The sequence below is a fragment of the Plodia interpunctella genome, chromosome Z (assembly GCF_027563975.2).
Source record: "Plodia interpunctella isolate USDA-ARS_2022_Savannah chromosome Z, ilPloInte3.2, whole genome shotgun sequence".
In the NCBI taxonomy this organism is placed as follows: Eukaryota; Metazoa; Arthropoda; class Insecta; order Lepidoptera; family Pyralidae; genus Plodia; species Plodia interpunctella.
The window spans coordinates 8,644,131-8,667,875 of NC_071324.2; the positions used below are offsets into that span (position 1 = coordinate 8,644,131).

The window sequence follows — 23,745 nt, forward strand, 5'->3', positions numbered from 1 at the left end:
AGTTAGTTCCTCTTAATATATAGGCGATGGGCTGTCAGTTACTTCTTCAAACGGCTGGGCCAATTTTTATGGAATCTGATATCGGGGGACTTTTTATTCCTAAAGTACCTATGCGATTCCCGTAGGATTTGTTCAAAAAGTCTGACATTCAATGGCACTTTCTAAGTAGATGGCGCTACTGGGGGTAAAAACGTAAGTATATTTTTAAATGCTTACGAGGGTAAAACCGCTGGGCGTAGCTAGTATTAATTACAGCTTTATAACACTATAATTATTAATTTCGATAAAGAACCAACCAACTGAGCACATGCATGCTTGTCAATGTCTCATGTCCAGATCAGATCCTATACCCGATTCTGCACATTTAATGAATTATCGTGATCGTCTCTGAACCGTTATTTGTGATGAAATTCTCCTTTTATGTAAGAAATAGGTACCATTAGTCAGACCATTCACATACATGTACGTCACCTAATAGTATCATTAAAAATAAAGGTAGTCTTTTCTTCCTGTGTTTACTCGTTGAATTACTGACTATTGATGACATCATTTTTATGTAACCTTGATCTTGATATACAATTCTACACAATATTTCTTCTGAAATTAATATTTATTTATTCCACCATTCCACTCATATTTACGCGACTAAAATTATAAATTCAAAAGCGAATATAGCGCACCTATGAAGTTTAGACAAAATTGCGCTAGTTTTACTGAGGACGTTAAATTTAACGTAGAAGTTAACGGTACAACCCATCGAAAAGGAATATTTCCTTACTATTAATTTCGAAAAGAAGTACCCACTTCTTTCGTAGTTTATTCTCGTAGTTGAAGCTTCAGGTAAAAGCTAGTAGGTAAGTTTTCGGTGGCGTGTGGTAGCCTTGGCAACTTATAGGCAAAACTGGCATTCCAAATATCCAGTCAGGCATCACAACCGTATCAGAGTCGAAAAAACCTAACTCTGTCTATGAGACAGAGGTAGGTTTTCTGTGTATGCCTTGTTTCAAGATTGGCATAAAGTAAAACTCAGTTGAGATAGAATAGAAAGTAGATAAAACGGGCGGGAAACTTGATTAAATAAAACTCGGAATACGACTAAATCTTTAATCACTTGTTAAAGCAGTTGTAAAAAGTTTTATCTCCTAAAGATAATTTTATTCATAAAATGTTGACAAAATATCATTCGTTTTAGATGGAGCATTGATAAACCGTGCGTTTTACTTTATTATAAAAACTTGTACTTACGATTTACAATAACGCACACACGTAATGCTCCATTAGTGCGTAATTAGATACCTACAAATACGACATTGAAATTGGTGAAATAAGTGACCCTTTACAATCAAATATATTATAAAAAATAAACAGCTACGGATTTACTATTGTTACTGCATCCTCGTGTATTAACACAGTATATATTATGTTTCAGTACTTCACCGCCGCCACGCAGGTCTCCCAAGAGGAGGCAGTCCATGCGAGTTACACTCACGTCTGATCTTCGGAGAAGGGCGGCGGCGCCAAAGTGCGCCGGTCGTCTATATCCAAGCCCAAGCCGAACAACGTTGATCTTTATCAACTTTAATTTTATTTTATTAGTATTGTATAGTCGCAGTCCCAGACATGTTTGAGATAGATGCTCTGCACATTTTCCGTCTAGTAGATAACCGTGATATTCGAATGTCATACGAATAATTGAAACACGCAAATTATGCTATATTGGACTGTAAAACTATACTTTTATTAGGTTCCGCGCGCACGAGGAGTTGACGTCGTAGTAAGCATTAAAAAAACGGCGCGCTTGATATCCGTACAGTTTGGCGACAACGCGTAATCTATCTCGACACATGTCTGCGATCGCAATCATACCAACCACACTGCAAAGTTGGCCGTATTGCAGTTTTTACGACGTTTTTATATGTAATTTGTAGCTTAACTGATTTTATAGGTGAGCGACAGACACTGCAGAAATACGCGACACGACGCAATGTAGCAATGTCATATAGATACAAAATTTTATCACACATTGAATCGAGTACCTCGTAATTTTATAATAACTTTTATAATAATTTCTTAATTTTATAATAATAATTTCGTAATTTTATAATAATTTCTTGAACTGGTCATCAATATCTTCGATTAGCAATTTTTTTAATGGTATTTTTCTTGACTTGGAGCTTTCAGTCACTCCCAGTTCAGGTATTGTTACTTATCAATTCAACTGACACACGACTGATGCACATTATAGGCTGGTCTCTTAAAGAACAGCCAAATTTTATCAATATGCTCTTATCTTCTTTAGTTTTTCGGACACATAGTAAATGTTCCCTTTTCAATAAATGTAGTGTTTGGAAATAAATTACATTTATCGAAAAAACATTTGGAACGAAGAATGAACAAAACGAACATGAGAAATGTGTCCGTACAAAGTTCGGTCAGCTACCTAGTTGATGTTGTTAGGTACTCCAACTTGGGATGAGAGGGCAAAAATATATTTGTCGTATTTAGATGTAAATTTCTATAAATAACTAATGTTATTTATATTTTCTACAAAAAATTAGCTGCTATTTAAAAAGTCACTCTCTTTGTCTTTGCGCTCGTATATATTTTTTATTTAAACTTAGCGTTGGCACGTAACAGAATTAATTTCCTTCCAGCTAGTTTTTCAGACACAAAAACATACGGGTGTATTTGGAAAGATTAGGTACTTATAATCTGAAACATTTTTCTAATCTGTTTATGCCCATCATTCGTTAAAAAAAATTGAATTTTTGATTTTCTTTTTGTAATTATAACAATATAGGATTATTTATATAAGTTTAGGTTAAATTTTTTTAGCAATAATTTATTTAATTTTTTTGTTTTAAAGATAAGTTTTGTTCTATTGTCTGATTAGATACTTTATTTAGATTACGCATTAAAATATGATTATATTTTAATGCATAATCTAAATAAAGTAGGTATAAAGTATTACGCATTAAAATATATTTTAATGCGTAATCTAAATAACGTTAATGTAGTTAAATTTAACATTAACTTGTCACAAATATTACTCCTTTTACTCAGTAGACATAGCTAGATTTCTGATTAAAATCCAGATTCGTATTCCCAAAATGTCCAATACGCAAAATGTTCAAAATTCATCATAACGTTAGGGGCTTTAGGTAAATACGATCTATCCCTACTTGAATCGTAAGTTGAAATAAGTTTAATTTTAATGAGAACTATTAGTTGTCAATGAAAATCTATTATTTCTTTCTCGAAATAAGCATAAGTCAGGAAATTATTCTCCAAACTGAAATAAACTCCGAATCTACGAACAGTATTATTATTCGTAGCTCCAAATTTAATTAGCGAGTAATGGAGTGATAACACTGACTGCCTGATGAATATTGATAATTCTGGGAACCGCAAGCGAATATGACACGACATTTCATATTGATAATATAATTACGCCGCGTAGAATAATTATGCTAGGTATTATAATAAAACAGGAATTGAATATGCACTTAAAATACAATATTTGAGACTATATTATTAAACAGATAGTGATCCCCAATTTCCCTTAAAAATTGTAGAAACTTTAGTATTATATTTTACCATATCTACATAATAAATTTTTATTTAGCTATTAAATGACCTTGCATTTTTATATAACATTGTATTGCGCAATGTTTATCATTCATTATATCAAGCAATGATGCATTTAACTTCTGGAATTTTAGGAATTATCTTTTAAAATTATCTAAGATGTGTGTGACACCCTCTTTAAAAATAATTTATAACTGATTTTTTTACTTAAACACTTAGGCTAGGTAGTTGTTTTAATGATTAACATCGATTGTAAGAAAATGTACCGTTATTATTAATACAATTGCCATGTGTAGTAATTTATATAATGATATATAATTTTTCGATGTCGAATGTATACTCTATGCATTCAACATAAATAAATATTTATTCATTTTTAATTAAAGTATATTTTAAGCTAAAGTATTTTTCATCTCGTTCTGTCAATGTCAAATAATATAAAGAACGGTAGTAAAGAAAAATGCTTTAGTTTATAGTATCATTTACATTTTTATGATTAAGAGGGTTAGTTATAATAAATGAATAATATACATAATATTAAAATAAACATTGCACGAATAAACTTAGTAGAAATTAGTGCACTTTATACAATAGTTTAGTAAAATAAGTAGATTATATAAGTGTTCTAGAGTTTATCATTACGTTCAGTAGTTTATACAATATAGATGCTTTGGTCTAGTAGACTTTTAAAAGTCAGATTAAGATTTTTAACTTTATAATTTGCACTAACTTTACAATAACTTAAACATACACAATAATTAAATATAAGTGTAACATTTATATCGACATAAATGCCAATTGTATGACAATGTATTTTATTTATAATAGCCAATTTAATACTGTAGAAAAATTATACATAAGAAAAAAGCTCTCGTCGCTAATACCTTCCCTTATGGGAATCCAGTAAGAAAAGTATCTAGGCGTTTCGTCCCTCGATCTTTCTCGGCTCTTTAAAAATGCATTTGAGACCATTATGCATTGATACCAAGTATTAATTAATTTTCTAAGTAGGAGTTTGCTTCCATGGGACGGAAATAGTTGAGAGACGAAACACCTAATCAACATTATGGGGCTGTAATGAAATTAAAATAGCTAGTTTTGCCAATGCAAAACTAGCCACCTACTAATATCGTTCAGCATTTTACAGCCTTGATACAATTATCAAGGCTGTAAAATGCTGAACAACAAACATAGTAACAAAGATAGTTAAATGATAAAAATAGAACCATTCCCAATCGCCAATATTTAATTGCACTATTCGATAATATTTATTTTCATTTACTATCATAGACAAAATGTAGAAAACCGAAATTTATCTATAAAGCCGTTATTCAAGTTCATCTTCGATACGTTCATATTACCGTCTTCCAAGACTTCGCGTCAAGTATCAAGTATTCATTAGTGCCATGAGAAATAAGGTAAACCGAGATTCATCGATAAAACCGTTTTTATATTTACTAATAGTTCATCCTTGAAACGTCTCTAATTTATGGTACTTTTCAGGTAACCTCTTGTCTAGTATTCATTAGTGCCGTTAATTACTCGTTAATTCACTTGCAGAGGTCTGCAAGGGCCGAGCACGTCTAGTACTCTGATATGCTGTGCTATTTCGATCAACCAAGTGATAGAATTTCAAATCTTAGCTTCACTTAAAACTTAGCACAGTTCCTGTCGACTGTAGTGGCTTTCGATGCGACCGCGTACATTATATAAGTACTAGTGTTATGACTAAGTTTGATGTCATATCGCACCGTATTGCACTGCACTGGGTAAAGGTGGAATCAAATTATTTCTACTGAAAGAGATAAGTTCAATAATTACCTCCACAATAGGCTTAAGTGAGTTGCTTCCAATAATAATGAAATGATAAATTTTAATGTCTTCCGTCACAATTTGCAATACATTATTCGTTATGAAGTTATACAATTGTATATTAACTCCAAAGAATACTAAGAATAATATAATATTTATATTCGTAGTATGAAATATATAATAATGCTTGTTGTTTGTAATCCTTTTTGAAATGTGTTTAGTGTTTACAAATAATATGTAATTGTAAGTGTGCATGTATATTCAGTTTAAACGTAATGGATTGAATAGATTTTGGTGTTTAAGCAGAAGAGAAGCTAGATTTTTATTACGATGAATGTTGGTCAAAGATTTACTTTTAGTTAGCAATATTCTTAAATCCGTATTCCACGTGGCTGAAGGCAATATAAAGTGAGGAATTTCATAATTATATTCAACCATTTTCCTGGAAATATTGGCAGATTAGTTGGTGGAGTAAACAAGAGTATTACTCTATTTCATTTGTGGAAAAAGAGAAGACATGCAAGCTAGGTGATAGATGAATCATCAATCAACTAAAGAGTAGTTTAAATCGTGACATTTTCCTTCGCCATTACTAGTGGTCGATGGAAACTACCAATAATGTGGACGTTGTGTTATCCAAACTCATGTGTAAAATTCGAGTAGGATTCAAACCTGAGATATTTCGGCTTATAATTTTTTTTCTTTAATATTTAATTGTTATCAATTTTTATCCACCATTGTACTATTGAAGTAGAAAATTTTGAATTTATATATTATTAAAATTTGAATATCAAAAGATTTTATATAAAAAGTAGTATTTAGTAGTTTAGTATTAAACAGTAGGTACTTGTGTAAGGTAATAAGTTTATAGCTAAATACTTGAAAATGTATCCTTTTCGCACATGTAATAACGTATAACATTTTACAGTCCACAGCATTTTGTCCCACTCAATAATTTGTGCATGCCGTTCGTCATTATACATGTGTTTGACCGTATGCTTATTACATTTTTTTCATAAATTTAAATACATTTTTATTCAATCAAGTTATGCTTACAATTAATAAAGTACATAATTTAAAATACGATTCTTGTTTTATTTAATCCTTAAAACCAATGTACAATAAAAAAAAATATTTGTACATTTTAAAACTAAAATTTTAAAAGGCAAGAATATGTACTTAATCTGACAGCTAAAGTTGGAATAGCAGTGACATATTTTTGAAGTATGGTGCTCGGTATTACTACCAACAAAACCAATAAACGTGTATCTCATGCTGAAAAAAATTCTCTATCGCAAGGAAAAATCAGTAATGCACGCCGAAACAGCCAAGATCGGCAAACTGATTGCCATTATAGTCAGATGATGGTAAAATATTTGTAATATTCTTACGTTGCTTATTACATTACTGGTTTTTCCTAGCGCTGATACAAAGCTCATTATTAAATACCCGCTGTGTATATAAAAGTTGCACAATACTCCCTCTATTGATAGAAAAGAAAATTATTTTCACTACATAATGGTAACTTGCTCTGTGGTTAAATTTTTTAATGACATCAAAGTTGCAAGTCTACACCATTGAACGTCAAGATGGCGCTAGTAGTTTCATTTTACAGTGATTACAGTTTGGATTAAAACTTTTACATTTTTAAACTTATTTAATATTAGTAAAAGAAGTTAAAAGTGTTACAACTATCACAAATATACTCCGGGTTAACTTTGATGGAGTTATTGATTGAAAAGTTGCACTAATTGTAGGTTTTTATCATAAACTTTATAACTTTATATTTTTATGTTTAATTAGCTATCAAAGTATCCCTTAAGAGTGATAAGCTATCCCTACCACTTTTACTTTTACATTACAACAAATCAATGTACTTTTTCTAAATGTTAAAAGCATGAATTTCTTTCGGAGGCCACTATATCAGATTCAATCAGCATTTTCATTTTTACTTAATGAGTATATTTAAAATAGAAAATCCCAAAAAGAACATCTAATACCCAAAAATAGAAAATACCAAAAAGAACATCTATATATTAAATATTTTTCTTTAATATTATATATTAATATAACTTATATATTTAATGTTATTATAAGTAGTTAAATATATTTTCATAAGCTATATTTCATAAATTTGTTATATTACCGAATAAATACGATAGTCGATTGCGTATCCCAGACCAATTTCGCTTCGAAAAATAAGAGATACAATGATTTTATATTGAATTATAAATACATATTCAGTTGATATTGAAAACAGGGCGGAACAAACATCTATAATATATTAAAATTTAATATTACAACAGCTGTTTTACTACTTATAAAGTAAAGACCTGAGATAAGTTACTAGTATGTGCGAAAATTTTAGCGTTTGTAGCCAAATCACGACTTCCATGCTTCGTGTCTATGAAAATTTAATGTCTGACCCGTAAGTAAACATGCTGACTTTAGTTTAAAGTATTTATTTATCAGGTTAATAAATTCATATATACCTGATATAGACCCTTACCAAAAAATGATCGGCCATGTGAACAAAGTCGCAGGCATCAGCTAATAAATCATAAATGTGACCAATATAATAATATCAAGTAATTAAAAAAGGGGGGTGATAGATTGTATGGGACTTAATACACTTTTTAAAATAAAAAGCTGAAAATTGCTAAACATACTCTTCATCATTTTTGTAGTGAAAAGCGGGACGGAGAAACGTAGTGGAAAATGGGCGAGGCAAGTAGTGGGAAACGGGGCAGGACACATTGCGAAAAACGTGATCGGAAAATGTTAGGAAACGGTACGGCATCCCTACATGAAGGGAAGAAAGATTGGACATTTTGCGGGACGAGACACGTAGCGGAAAACAGGAAAACAAATTAAACTAAAGATGAGAACAAATATGAATTCTAATATTTTATGTTTACTAGTCTTACAAAATACGCGATAAAAGAATGACCGAGATTTTACTATGAAATTCACTAAAATCAAAAACTAGTATTAAATAATCTTAAAATCATTTACATGAATTCTCTAATTATAAGTAGGTACGTACTTTTATTACATGGAAATTTTACCTAATAAAGTCTTTTACAATTCAAGATCGGTATTAACGTGTTTGGTTATAAATTTACCATAAAATGGCGCGAATATATGCGGCTTGTTGACAAGACGTGCTTTTGGTGAGGTTTGGCGTATCAATGTATCGTTATTGTGTTGTATCAATTCAAAATAATATTTACCTAATTATCGGCTTTCACGATAGGACTTTATGACTGGATTCATATTCTAATTAATTTATTACCAACTTCGTTTGCAGTGCTTCAGAAAGGAACATACAAAGAACAGAATAAATAGGGATTTATTTTGTGTACGTGACTAATTAAATAGGTAGGCACTTTTGAGTGCTTGAATAATAAAAATGAAAACATGATAAGTACAATTGAAAAGACGGTAACGACCAATTAGAACGACTTATGTTATATTTGCCATCCATAAATAAAGAAATCTTGACAGCTCAAGGACAACAACCACGTTTCTAAAGAGAGGTGACATAGCCAAATCTTTCTTTTAAGGAGATATAATTAGATATATAAGTAGGAATAATTTAAATAAAGAGAGAGTGAAAGTATGTAAATTAATACCGATACAAAAATTTTCAGAATGTTATTAGGCACCAGTTAAAATAACATCATTAGGTACCGCTGGTGTAACTAGTAACGTTAAATTCTCCTCATTAATTCCTGGAGGAACTTTTCAGTTAGTTCTAGAGTAGGTCATTAGCAATACAAACAAACCAATACAAACCAGAAACTAGTTATGCGATCTCCTTCCTTTCTTTTCATTATATACTCTAGAGGAATGGTACTTAGGTACTTATAAGGTACCAATTCCACAAAAACCTATATTAATATTATAAATGCAAAAGTTTGTGAGGATATGTGTACCTTTGTTACTCTTTCACGCGAAATCTGTTGGACTTATTGAGATGGTTTTTGTACACGGGTAGAATTTAACCTGAAAGAATAAATAGAATAAATACTTTACTCTTACTAATATAATATAATTTAACCTGAAAGAATAAATAGGGTATACTTTACTCTTACTTAATACTTTTTATCCTGAAATTCCGACAGAATCGAAAATCTGGATGCAAGTAGTACGTTAAATAATTTTTAATCACGTAAAATTTAATGGATTTGATACAACGACAGTATCTATAGACAATGCTGGAAAAGTATATAAGGTAGTTTTCAGGGTTCAATATAAGTTGGAACCTTTATTGGATCAATTCACAGTAGGTACGTCTGCCGGCTGTCAAGACCCTTTTCCCCAGGAACGCGTTCAAACAGAACAAGTTGGAATTAATATCAAATACGGTATTTCCTTTGGTTATGAAACGGGAAAAATGAAGCGGTTAAAATATATATGACTACGTAGAAGTCGCATATTTTGCGATTTCACGAAGGGAATCAAAACCGTGGTTTCGACCTAAAATGACACCGCTCCATGTTATCCCGGAATATTTTAATATTTTACTCAAAAAACCGTTTAAAAATAACATTTCCATTTCTGAAACTACGCTTTTTATTTTTAAACTTAATAAGGTTTACTCTTTGACTCAATAAGGTTATTGCATTTTTCCGCCATACGCGCGCTATTTTCCGCCGCCAAACCTGTTACAAAAATGTCTGCAATTCAATTTTCCATTTTGCACGTATTCCTCTGACAGAATTGAATTTATCGGCTTCAATTTTTTTTATTGAAATTTACCACAAAGGCAATCAATCAGTTCAATTTCTGACATATAAATAAAGTTGGTGACTTTTATTTATCTTTGTTATTGTGGTATTCTTTCACGCAAAATTTATTGGACCGATTGTTATGAAATTTGGTATACTGGTAGAATATAACGTGGAATGAGTCATATAGTATCAACTTTTTGTTCAGAACACGGGAGCGAAGCCCTGGGGCGCAGTAATGATAAGTACACACAATTTAAAATATTATTTTCAAATAATTTTGGGTTTTATTAGTCCCTAGTAATACTTAATGACAATCATATTCCTTCTGTCTTCTATATCTAGTGAAGCAATCGGGAAACACTCAAATAGAGGTAATTATATATTTTTTGATGATGACGACCTCGGTGGCGCATTGGTAAGATTCTTGCCACTGAACCGAGAGGTCCCGGGTTCGATCCCCGGTCGGGTCATGATGGAAAATGATCTTTTTCCGATTGGCCCGGGTCTTGGATGTTTATCAATATATGTATTTGTTACAAAATATAGTATCGTTGAGTTAGTATCCCTAACACAAGTCTCGAACTTACTTTGGGGCTAGCTCAATCTGTGTGATTTGTCCTAATATATTTATTTATTTATTTTTTAATCTCATTGGAAATGGTTTTTCTCTAATATTCTCTATTTATTATAGGTATCATATATTTAGGGCCCCGCGCGCGGCCGATATGTATATAGAAGACACATCTGTTATACAACTGACAATGACTGATTTTCAGTGGTAAAATTGATCAATAATCGTTAATTTGATTACAATCAATCAATCATCAATAATTGATTATTTAAATTTATTAGTATTGAAAATGAACAGTACATGAACAATACATAACAAATGAACAATACATGTATAAACAGTTATTTTGTGCATAATTTAAAATAAGAATAATGAAAATCAAAACAGGCAAACCGACCGCCAACTTTGACCTTATCATTAACTTAAAAACTCAAAGTACACAATTTTGTGTAAACGTCAGCGGCGCGTCTGTTAAAGTCAACGTCAAATAGCTATTTTCGTCTGAAGATATCGAAAATGTTCTTTTTTTTCCTACCTTTCTCTTTTCAGCGACATAACCCATTATATATCGGTGATGACTAAGAACATGACCCTACAAAACCCCACTGCCAATTTATTTGATATATCGTGAGAAATGTACACTTATATCTGCTCCTATTTCTATCATTTGCGTGCCTAAGTGATATCCTAGAGCATCGATTTTAGGGCTTCGAGGAATGCTTCGGAATACCGAAGATAATGATTTATAATTATTGTGCAGATGTTCCTTTTACTAAATAACAGCATACATTTCATTTTTTCTCGTACATTCCACTTATATAACCGTGCATTCGGTTTGAACGCTACCTGCTAATTGGAAACTGCGCTGCAATAAATTTTAGACTGCATGCCTGCACTGCGTCGTTGTATTAAATCAAATATAAGAGAAATCCTTTTTTGGCCGCGACTTCTCCTGTTTTTATTTCGTGCGTTCGCTCATATAATATTATTTTCATTATCTCGGGGTCTAAGCAACATATCGCGTGACAACTATGAAAACTCATTAAATATCAAATTCCATCCAGTTGGTCGAACAACCGACAGACAAAAATTCTAAACATAATTATTTTGACTTCTGAGACACCCCATATATATTTTTCTTTAATATCACCTATATACAGACATAGCCTGCCTACCTACATTTTTATTGTATGTATAGATAAATTATGCTGGTATTATAAATTCTACTGGAGTCTTCTAATCTGAGCCTTGGTTTGCCAGAAAAGAATAAAATACTGTTACATTATCAAGAGGCGCTTACCCTTGAGAATCCAAGTAAGTACTATATAGTATACTATAAGTACCTACAATAAATATTGCGATTTTAAAAATTTTTATATTTAATAACTATTTTAATTCGTTTATGATACAATGAAAATATATCCTGTAATTTACTTAAAACTAATTATTAATTAACCTTAAACTAAGAACAAAATAAATTTAATCAGAAATTATAAACAAAAAATATCCCCTAGGCCCCCAGTACACTGGCAGCATTTTAGGTATCGTACCTATACAAAATACAACTCAGCTATGAAATCAAAAACCTATATCAATTCCAATTTAGGTATTTCTTTTATATGCAACCTGTGCATATGAATTTAACAGTCATTATGGAAATGACGCACATGTCGTCGATTATAAATAATGTCAGTAATAAAAAATACCGTATCGTGTATTTATATTCACCCACCCTATAATGATATTATCGTTAGATCATAGTCGATGGTCAATAATGATGTATTATTATAAAAAAATATTATTGTCTAACTTTTGACCGCGGCTTCGCCCGCGTGAATTTCATAGCAAAATCTCAGTAATTTTATCGCGTACTCTGTAAGACTGGTAAACATATACGTAAGATTCAAATTCGCATTTTTCTCATCTTTAGTTCAATTTTCTGTTTCCCGCTGCATGTCTCGTCCCGCAAACTTGTCCAATCCCGCTTCATGCTATGTAATGTAAAGTATCTACTTTACATTACATAGGGATTATCAGATAACGATATGGGATATCTATCTCATACCGTTTCCTACATATTGTGCCATCATGTTTTTTGCAATGTGTCCCGTCCTCTTTCCCACTACGTGTCTCCTTCCCATTTCCCGCTCCTACTCCCGCTTTCTGCAACGCATGGCATCCCATTTTCCATGACGTTTCACGTCCTGGTTTTTTATTAACCTCAAACGTAAATTATTATTTTTTGTATTTACTATTACTGTTATGTGCTACAAAAAGTAAGTGTGCCAATTTTCAGCCTTTTATCTTGAAAATTTTATTAAGTCACATATCCCAATCTTTCACCACCCTTATGAAGGGGTTGAGGGTTAATTTTCAGAAAAATCTGAAACACGTATTCATTACTTTTTTGTAAACAACCAAAATTCAAATTTTCAAGTCACTAACTTCAACAGTGTAGAACTTTCATATTTACAGATTTCACCCCTTTCACCCCCTTCGGAGTAGAATTTCCAAAGATCATTTCTTAGTGTTCACCTACACTCACCTACATGCCAAATTTCAGATTTCCCGCCCAGCAGTTTCGGGTGTACGTTGTCTGTCAGTCAGTCACTCAGTAACTGAAGAGTTTTATACTGATATATTGATACATACACTTGTTTATATTCTTTTTACACCTTTCTACAAATGTTTAAAGTAAATCGGCTCCATGGATTGTTATTTTAATTTTCCTACAGGATCCTCCTCATTTTCCGGTATGAAATAGCTATAAGATGTTAACCCGGCATTCCGAGGAATTTTTGATTCATAATTAGTTTATCAATTACCCTACGGGAACCTGACCATTTGCCGGTATGAAATGTCTATATGATGTTGTTAACCCGGGATTCTGAGGCATTTTTGATTCATAATTCGTTTTTTAATTATCCTATGCGAACCTGACCATTTACCGGGATGAAATGTATCTAATTTTCCTACAGGACCCTCCTCATTTTCCGGGATGAAATGTCTATATAATGTTAACCCGGGATTCTGAGGCATTTTTGATTCTTAAGTAGTTTTTCAATTATCCTACGGGAACCTGACCATTTACCGGGATTAAATGTATCTAAGATGTCAACCCGGTATATAAGGTACCTACGTAGAAAATTTCAAGCAAATTGGTCCAGTAGATTACGAGTGATGCGCGTTCAGACAGACCGACAAACATTTCCAAAACTATATTTTCGTCATCTATATCAGTAACTAAGTATATTCGATGAAGAGTTTAAAAAACAACCAATATACAAATTTGACCTTTTTTCAATTTTATTATATGTATAGAGTATTGATATATACTGGTATTCACAACTAGCGGTGACCGTTGTTCACGGCATATATAAAATGAGCGCATATAGGTGACCTTACCTTTTTATTTTTAGAATCCAAAGTTTCTGCGAAGTACTAAAATATTCAACGGGTAACCTTTTGGAAAATTGGAATCCGCAAGTCACCGCCGTCGTTTTAGGGATTTATCTTTGCTATCTATTAATAGCTCATTGATATTTATCGGAAAAAATTCACAGCTGACTCGTCTATTTCTAAAACAATTTTGTGGTCATTATGGAACTAATATGAGCCGAAATAATTTTATTGAACTTTTATCGGTTTGTCTGTACGTTTTTTCGCATCTCACGCAAAAACTCCTGAATGGTATTTTATACAGTTTTTAAAGTTATACAGGGGAAGGTCTAACTTTCTGACTTAAATCAAGTATAGATTTCATCGGGGTATGTATGTCATTTAGAACCTGAGATATCGATTGTAATAAGTCATGAGCCAAAAAATAAACGCAGGCGAATTTACGTGAAAAAGCTAGTATGATATAAATAAATTTCGGCCAAATAAATATTAACATACGAACTTGTTGAGTTTTTTTTTGGTGAAATTTTTTTGATGAAAGTTTAAAACATAGTAATTTTTTTCTGTTGATTGATCGTGACCATATACTTTATAAATCATTGACCAAAATCATTAAACGTACTACTTTTAATCATTGACGGGACATAAAATATATATGACTAGAGTCAACCCCAGGGAAAGGAAAGGATAGGGAAGGTAACAGAACATCATTCGAACACGTTTTTATGAAATTATTTTAATTAATTATATTTTCTTTCACTATAATTTCAAACATAATTTCAAAGGGTTAAAGCAAATTGAAATATATTTTACTCACAACAAACTTGATTCAGTTATTCCATTTGGGTTAGACATTCTTTGTTGTGCCAACATTGAGCCAGATATGCAGAGTTGGCAACTACTACGGACTTTCTACCGCATAACAAGTCATACTGCGCTGGCTTCTATGCGGCTGTGATAGTGGTGAGATCGCTATGAATTTATTCAGATGTATCAATATGCTATTGACTGTACCGCATGTCTATTGCCTGGCATAAAACGAACTTCCCTGATAACGAATAAAAAACTTCCCGAGCTAAGCTGGGAGCGCTAGTGGCGGGACATGGTGTAATTGTTGAACGAATATTCACAGAATCTACCTAAGTATAATCGATAGTATCTAATCTAAGTATAATTGTTGAAATGACCATTACGTATTTTTGCAACCGGATAAATTGTTTCGGATTAATGCTCTAGAATAAAACTCATACGTTATATTTATTTTTTGTTTAAACACTCCCCGGAGCCGGTTCTCGTGTAAGACCAGTTTATTTCATCAATTTTCTCCAATTTCTTGAAGGCGTTACATAGTTCGTAAGTACATTACCAGAAAATTATCATCAAAAAAATTCAATTCCAATAGTGAATTTGCTTAAACTTTCGAAAGAAATAAGAGATAATTGATGTAATGACCTTGAGAAATTGTACCTAGTTTATATTAGTCATGTTTTAAACTATATAGTTCAAAACATGACTACAGATAACTTATGCTTTAGATCGGCCAATAAGTATGGTGGTGTCATGGGAAAATAAAATTTCCCTTGGCTCTACCGGCAGTGCCAAACAGTACTTAACTTAAAAAATTAAACTATAACTATTTCTTATTACTTCCATTCTGTATCAATATAAAAACAGTTAAATTTCATAATAAAATTAACTTTTGTATTTTAAATTCTCAGTCCTTTGATAAAATTATCAAAGGAAAAGCACTTTGAAAAATATGGTTAGAAATTTATTTTTGAATTGTCTTGTTAACTGAATTCAGCCTGCAATTTTTCCTCTGTGATATTTAGCCTCCACTTTAACATTTAATAGGATTGCAATATCGAAAGCTCTTTACTACTTTGTGTTTCAAGTTGTTAATATTTATTTCAAATAGAAATTTTTCTGCGAAAGAAGGTGATAATTTTACCTGGGTCTCTTAAAAGAAATATGTTTATATAAATATAATATTGTATAAATATGTACTTATAGTTATTAATATTAGTTTATACTATATAGTACATATACATTTGATACAAGACTTCATGCGAGTAAAGGATATGGGTCGTGCAACACAATGCAGCACACCAAATAATAATGGCATATGTTGAATGAAAATTTACTACTGGCATTTCAATTCAAAGCATAACTGTTCAGGATTAATGACGTGCGCTAACTCACTATAATTATTTGGACGGTAGGACTGCAAAATGTAGCAATTTCTTGTCTGTCATATAATAATGGTTTTGTTTACGATGCACTTTGTACTTGCTGCGCGCCAAAATGTCCGAATTTTAGGTCATTTTTTGTGTCTTCTTGCACGGAAAAGTTCCAAAGAGTGGTCGTTAACCGTCCTCCGTAACTTATATGTTTGTATTTTAAAGTGCTTTCGCATAAAAAGCCTTTGGGTTATGACTACTGCTTTATAATATGTAATTTTCATAGACTTCAATAATACTGTGCACGAAAATGTGTACATACTTATATTATTATTACCTTAAAATATCTTAATACGAAAAACACCACAGTTCCGATGTAATTCATGAAAAAAAAAAACTAATATTTTCATTTCTCCATGCTACAAATATTTTGAATATATTTTGAATATCTGAAATTCATACTTAGTAGTAATTAGCGTATCTTGTTTCAAAGTTAGTTGAATCTTGTGCGTGAACTTGTTATATTTGAGTTTGTAATAGAGACGAGAACTTAGTAATAACGATCGTAGGTTTAATACAGCGTATATATAATGAACTCTATGTAAGCCAGTACTTTTGTTACCAAATTTTCCGAGACAAAGAACCTAACTGAACCGACTTATGCGCCCTATAATTCAAATGTAAATGAAACTGACACGAATTATATATAGTAACAAATATAGGATTTACCTGTTATATTAAACAAAAATCAATTTAAGCATAATTAGGATAGTGTGTTGTGTGTGTAGTTTGGCTAAAATGATAACTTAAAAATAATTTGAAATAGTTTAAAACAATTAGGCAATAAAAACTTTATTTATGTTTAAATACGATAAGGTATTTCAAAGACCAGAAATTAAAAAAGTTGGCTTCTAGCGTAAAAGTTTAAGTCGACGCCATTCAGTCGAGAAAAGTGGGGATTAAGTTTCCGATAGTACGTTCTTTGCTAACAATCTGACAAAATGTATCGATGAAACGATATGACCTATATTGTGAAAATATAACCGTTCACTAGCTAAAGTAACTTTTAGAAAATAAAGTTGCTTTCAATGGTAATAAAAAATTAAATAGCTAATAGCTATTTAATATTTTAGCTATGTATAATTTCAACACTACTGATTTGAGTTTAAATGAGTTCAGTAAACCTTGTGCGCATATGTTTTGATGAAACAATTAAAACGCCATTAGATCAATAGGAAGTACCGTGGGAGTGGCGACTCCTTGATGCATTAGTTATAATAACATTCATACTACATACTCATCGATATGGAGGACCGTGGCCGTAGCGACCCGTTGATGCATAGTTGTTAATATTTAGTCGATAACATCGATGTTCGATATAAAGTTTGCACTGGTTAAAATTCATTGATCATCAACACTATTTGTCTTTTGAGGTAATATCGTGGTATGTAGCATATGCTTTTAAAAATACTAATTCCATTGGGATCTCACCGGTATATCCTATTTCATAGGAGTGTGGTTCCACTCTAAAATTGTACCACTCAATATGGAGTGGATGTCGTACGAGGCGAATAACGGATACCTAGACTAGGCACTTGATAGTCAAAAATAACATTGCCAAAGGGGTTAGTATCAAGCAGGCCGCAATTAGTAATACCACAGCCAAATCTTCAAGATTTTAAGGTTATTTTTATGCTAATCCCGACCTTCGTAACGTCATTGGCCCTAATGAAACCGGGAACATCCATAGAGAGAAAAGTAGCAGATAATAAATATTTTTTGTTAGGATACCTTTAGAAACTAATTAACCCATTTTTCTTCTTAATATCGATTTCAAATTTTCATTCCGGATTTCGTAAAGCTGGAAGTTAAAACTAATAAGTGCAGAGAGTGGGGTTGCACTTAACTCCCGACGGCGAAGTTCACGAGAGGAGTTCGATATAACGTATATCTATACTATTATTAGATACATATCATACGTAATGTGATACGAAAGCTAATAAACAAAATATAATTTCCGTAAAACCATTTATTTCTCAGTATACTGTGCATGAGAAAAAACTAAAAACGAGGTATAAGAGAATTCAGGATAGCTGGTACGATCTACACAAATATAATGAAATGCATGTTCGTATATAAAAGCATCAACGGGAATTATTTTGCATTTACGTGCCCGACGGACATCGAATACTGCGCTGAATATCTCGTTCGTTCCAGTAATATATCTTCATTATTTCCAGGACTTCATCATCATTCATTCTAGTACAATAAATGGATAAATATTGAACATGGAAAAACAATTTCTATTTGTGTATTTGGATGCAATTTATTTTTATCTGCGACGGTATGAAGGAATATTACTTCTGAGATTTGTTATTCACCAGCAATCCTCTTAGCGATAGCCGCAAGCTTTTCCAATTAATAAAATTGAATTTTGCAAGGTTTTGTATTATAGAGGAAATATCTTAGGCTTTATATTATAGATGTGAAAATTTATGAGGATGTAGGAGTGTAAATTTGTTAACCTTTCACGTAAAAAGGACTGGACGAAGTTAAGTAAGTTATTTGTAGCATTGCAAGTGAGTTATTTTAGCGTGTATCAAGTTGGGCAACCGAGATTGATGCGTTCAGATGTATATTTATTTATTTTATATGTTATTATATGTACGGATCAAATCGCGGCATTTTTAGAGATCCTGTGGGTAAGTGGCAGTCGATGCGGCGCGGCGCCGATGCCGCTCATCGCGCTGCGACAATCCACTCCAGGTTATAGCCAAGTCAAGGCTTGATTTTGATACCTATATCATGTATAATTTTTATCATAACTAATATTATAAATGTGAAAGTAAGTTTGCTACCTCTTCACGCACTATCTGTGCAAAATTTCAAATTTTGCATAATGCAGTTTGAAGTCTGACTGAATGACGGAGAAGGACATAGTATACCTTTAATCCTGGAATAATAACCATTACCATGGGCAGACATGGCGAAGTAGCTGGTAAAAGCTAGTGGAAACATAATAATGTACATACACAAGCTGGAAAGATTTGCGGTGCATTTCAGCATTCCATTTTATCCACAGGTATTAGCCCTGGGAAAACGCGTGGAATGGTGCTCACCGCTCCAGATAGTGACCATTTTGTTAAAGCTCTTAAAGAAACTCTTATGATTACACAAAAAGGACTAAAGATACTTATATTCTATAGAGCATAAGAATAAAATTAAACAACACAGATAATTTTATGAAATTATTGTTCGCGTGATTTGACTGCTGTGCTGCATGCTAAATAACTAGACCTGACAGGTACATTTCTAGGTCACAATTGCATGTTACATTTCACATAAATTAAATAGGGTACAGGAACGTTTCTTTTAATTAATATAGTTGGTTTGTCATATATCCACAAGTAAAATTAAAAAAAAATGTAATTATGTTTTAAGAAAAAAAAAAGAAACATTGGTGTGCAGAAAAATGTACACAGTCTTAGGTAGTCCTATTTTTTGTAATTCACAAAGCAAATAAAATTCAGAGGAAGGTGAAAATCATTCATTAATGTACTCACACATTACGATTAAGGAAGATTGGTAAAACTTAGAAAAGATTTTTGGAAATTTCACCCTTAAGAAAATAAAATAAATCAAAAATGACTGACAAGGTTTCATACTTAAACTTGGTCAACGAAAGTTTGTAATTTTCGAGGACTTGAATTTTTATACTTAGTGGTTAGTAAAAAACTAAACATGTGTCTTCGAAAAGGAAATGGGGCTGGATGCGGATACGAAACACGTTGCAAGAAATGGAGCGGGATACAGAGACAATAATGATTTAAATCAAATAAAATTTTAGGAGTCTTTTACGCGATAAAAAATGGCTTATTTTTTATTTTTTGAAGTAAATTTCACGCAGGATAAACCGCGGATAAAAGGTAGTTTGTAGGTATGTGAATAAAATTCTTTTGTAAACTCAACATTTTGAGTTTTTTAATCTGTTTCATAATGGGCACGACGTACGCACGCTATGTCGCGAGCTAGAAAATAATAATAGTTATAATCTATTGGTTTATTCTGTAAAACGATATTTAAAAGGCGAAGAGAAATCGTTAAATGAAAATGGTTTTTCCAACTGTGTCATTATATACCTAATACGTTCCATAATATAAGCACTTATCATTTGAAAGCCTTTTTTATTTTTCAGTTCTTGTTGTCTCCTAAGTAATTTGAAGCAACCAACTTACACATTTTGCAACAAAGACTCCACAATGAGCATTTATTATTCAAATTTGATAATTGACAATTGGAAATAGGCATCTATTCTACATCAAAGGAAATGCTATATTCTCTATAAATTACACTGTTACTTATTTATAGGTTCTATAGTAAAAATTACTAGGTATCGTAATACAATATTCAACGAAGGAAACTAAACACGTGTATAACACTGTATAACTCTGTTTCTTTCATGTAGCATAGATCAATTCAAGGTTACGTTCTATAAATTCAATAGAAAATATTGTTCATTTTTATATTATGGTATTTAGATAATTTACTACAAAATTGCGTTACGTGACAAATTACGTGACAAAAAAACAAGTAGGCGGCTACTTGTTTTTTTTTGTAATATTTTTTGCTTGGAGCGTTTCTATTTTTTATTCTCTTCGCAAGATCTTCACCACCCTTAGTTCTCGCTATTAAAGTCATTTACATAAGTATATGTTACAAAGACAAATACAAAGATTATTTATTTGCAAATACATGAGTTTACATTTTCTACAATGTGGTGTTAAAAGAAAAGCTTAATCCTACATGTTTCACCGTCCACGGGTATGCAAATTTAAATGGAGAGCATGCTATCATCCCGCAAACCAAAATCCAATAAATAAAAGTAACTAAATTGACTAAATTTTTATTTAAATCTATCATTAAAAAATCATTCATATTATAATAAAATTTATCAATCTGCAAGGACCTGAGGCGCTTTTTAAATAAATTTAAATTCTGATCTTTAATTTGTTGTGGAATTTTGTAATACATTTTAGGTGACAGACATACAATACTTTTACTGAGTAATGCCATTTTAGAAGAGTGTAAACATAGTCTATAATTATCCCGATGATTTCTTAACACAACATCACAAAGGCGTGGGAATAAATGAGCATTACATTTAACAAATATTGCATCCTCAAGTATGTAAAGTGAAGGAAGTGTTAAAATTTTATGTTGTTTAAAAAGCGGCTGACAACTATCAATACTTTGTAAACCAAACATTGCGCGAATACAAAGTTTTGCATTTTGAAGGCTAAATCCTTGTCTGTAGAATTTCCCCAGAAATTTCCCAACTAAAAAAAATACGCGGAACTACGAAGTCTTTTGCACATCTATATGACATCTATATGATCTTTCCAGTTTAAATTTTGAATCTATTATTATCCCCAGAATTTTAGTCGACGCAACTTCATTTAAAATTTGACCTTCATATTCGACTTTAAAACTTTCTCTATTTTGCGGTCTTTGACTAAAATGCATTATGTTGGTTTTATCAAGATTTATTTGCAAGTTATTATCATCAAGCCATGTTATTATTGAAGTTAAAGTTGAATTAATATCTAATTTGTAAACATTTATATCAATTTATTGTTACTGTACTATCATCAGCAAATAATGTCATATTATGCTTCGTTGTTTATATAAATTATAAAAAGAAGGGGCCCAAGAACGCTACCTTGTGGAACACCATATATTACTGAACGTTTCTTAGATAAATAACGTTGTTCAGTTTTAGTTGTATAATTAAATTTAGATAGGTATTTTGGTAAATTATCTACGATCTGATAAATATTTCATCATTCAACTAATTCCATATGTTTTACTTCAAAACTTAGTTTTTTACATACATAAGTGATTTTTCAATTTTCTATAATTGAACCTTCGAGTAAGCAATATACTTTACCTAGTTCCATAAATAAGTTGAAAAAATCAAATTATCATGCAGAAACCTTAAAAACAACTTCTAAAAGTTGTTTTAATCAAGAGTCTTGGAGGAAATTTCCTCAGCAAGTTTCAAAGTTCAGCATAAAATAATTTTATGAAGGTAAAGTTTACGCAAGGTAGAATTTGCATAACTGAAATAAATTGAGCGTAAAGCAGATTTAAATCCATTGGAAAACGAATAGTTCCAAATGATGAAATCTTTAACATGTCATGTCGAGTTTTATATATCTTTTACCATATAATTACACAATATTAGGGAACCAGTCACGATAGTTCAGTAGGTAGTTACTTTCACGTTCACTGATATTAAAGGAATATGTTGGGAGGAGTGGTTCTAACGTCTAGGGAATTATATATAAAAACTTTTTTCATTATAACAGTACTTAAGTAATACGTTTATCAGCAGATTGTCATATAATACAACAGGCGTGCTAATTTTACACATTGCGTGGAGTAAATTTCGCGCATCGCAAAGCAGTGAAGCGTGAAAATAAAGCCGAATATGCGAAGCATACGGGTGTGACGTTATTCAAAAAGTTGAAGTGGACACTTGTAAAGTAAAACAAAAAGTAGAGAGGCACAAAAGTGAGTACTAGCACGAAACGGATAAAGTTAGAAAATATTTCGTTGTGTTCGTAAAACGTCGATTAAATAACTATAAAATTTTAAGTGTGTAAAAATAATTATAATGAAATACTCGTTTAGTGTAAACTTTTAGAGTGGGGTGCACCAGTCTACTTTAACTTTGACTTTAACCAACGCAGACGTGTAGACAAAATGACGTAAATATTTTTAAACTAATATGTTATAAACAAGACGTGAGGTTTTAAATCATAGAGAGAAACGAATGTCAAAGATTCTAACGATAAGGCATGATGATCATATACCTTTAAAGAATAGTCATGCAGATATTTATTGAAGGTTCATATTTATTTCGAGCGAGTTTATTATGCAAAAGTTTGTGAGTTTGATGTTTGTTACTGAAATAATGTATTGGGTACTTTTTATCCCGAAACTCAACTCAAACGAAGCCCCAGGGCGCAGCAAATCATTTATATAACAATGAATTTTCACACAATTTTTCAGGCCGGTTTTGGTTCGATTTCAATTGCGTAATTAATATAAAATAATTTATCTCTCTCTATTAGTAACTAAATGTTAGTAAACCGCAAAAGTTAGTTTTAATGGTTTTAGGACTATCACTTGATCACCCGAAATGTCATTTGAAACTTCGGTCATATTTTATGTTATTTTTTTTTAGCTTATGCGTGGCTCATATTTCATTGCGCTTTCACGAGAAGTGCCACATAAAACATGAAATTGAATACATTACGTCTTTTATGTACTTTGAAAATATATTTATCACACACACGTATTCTTTCAAATATCAAACTACTTTCAAATATCAAATAAAAAAGCTACTTTATTTCTAAACCAAGAAAATTTTTGAATACAAATTTTATTTTAAAAT

General features: G+C 31.6%; 1 protein-coding gene across 3 annotated transcripts in view; it reads left to right on the forward strand.

Moving 5' to 3' along the window:
- LOC128682763 (glutamate receptor 1-like) overlaps positions 1-4,751 on the forward strand; it is a 68,751-nt gene extending 64,000 nt beyond the window's left edge. For all 3 annotated transcript variants that reach the window (XM_053767582.2, XM_053767583.2, XM_053767581.2), the window contains one exon: positions 1,430-4,751. Coding sequence is in view for 1 of the 3 variants with exons in the window: in XM_053767581.2 (XP_053623556.1) it covers positions 1,430-1,495 (66 nt within the window). In the remaining 2 variants the exon portion in view is untranslated. The remainder of the gene's footprint in view (positions 1-1,429) is intronic.
- Positions 4,752-23,745: the final 18,994 nt, after the last annotated feature.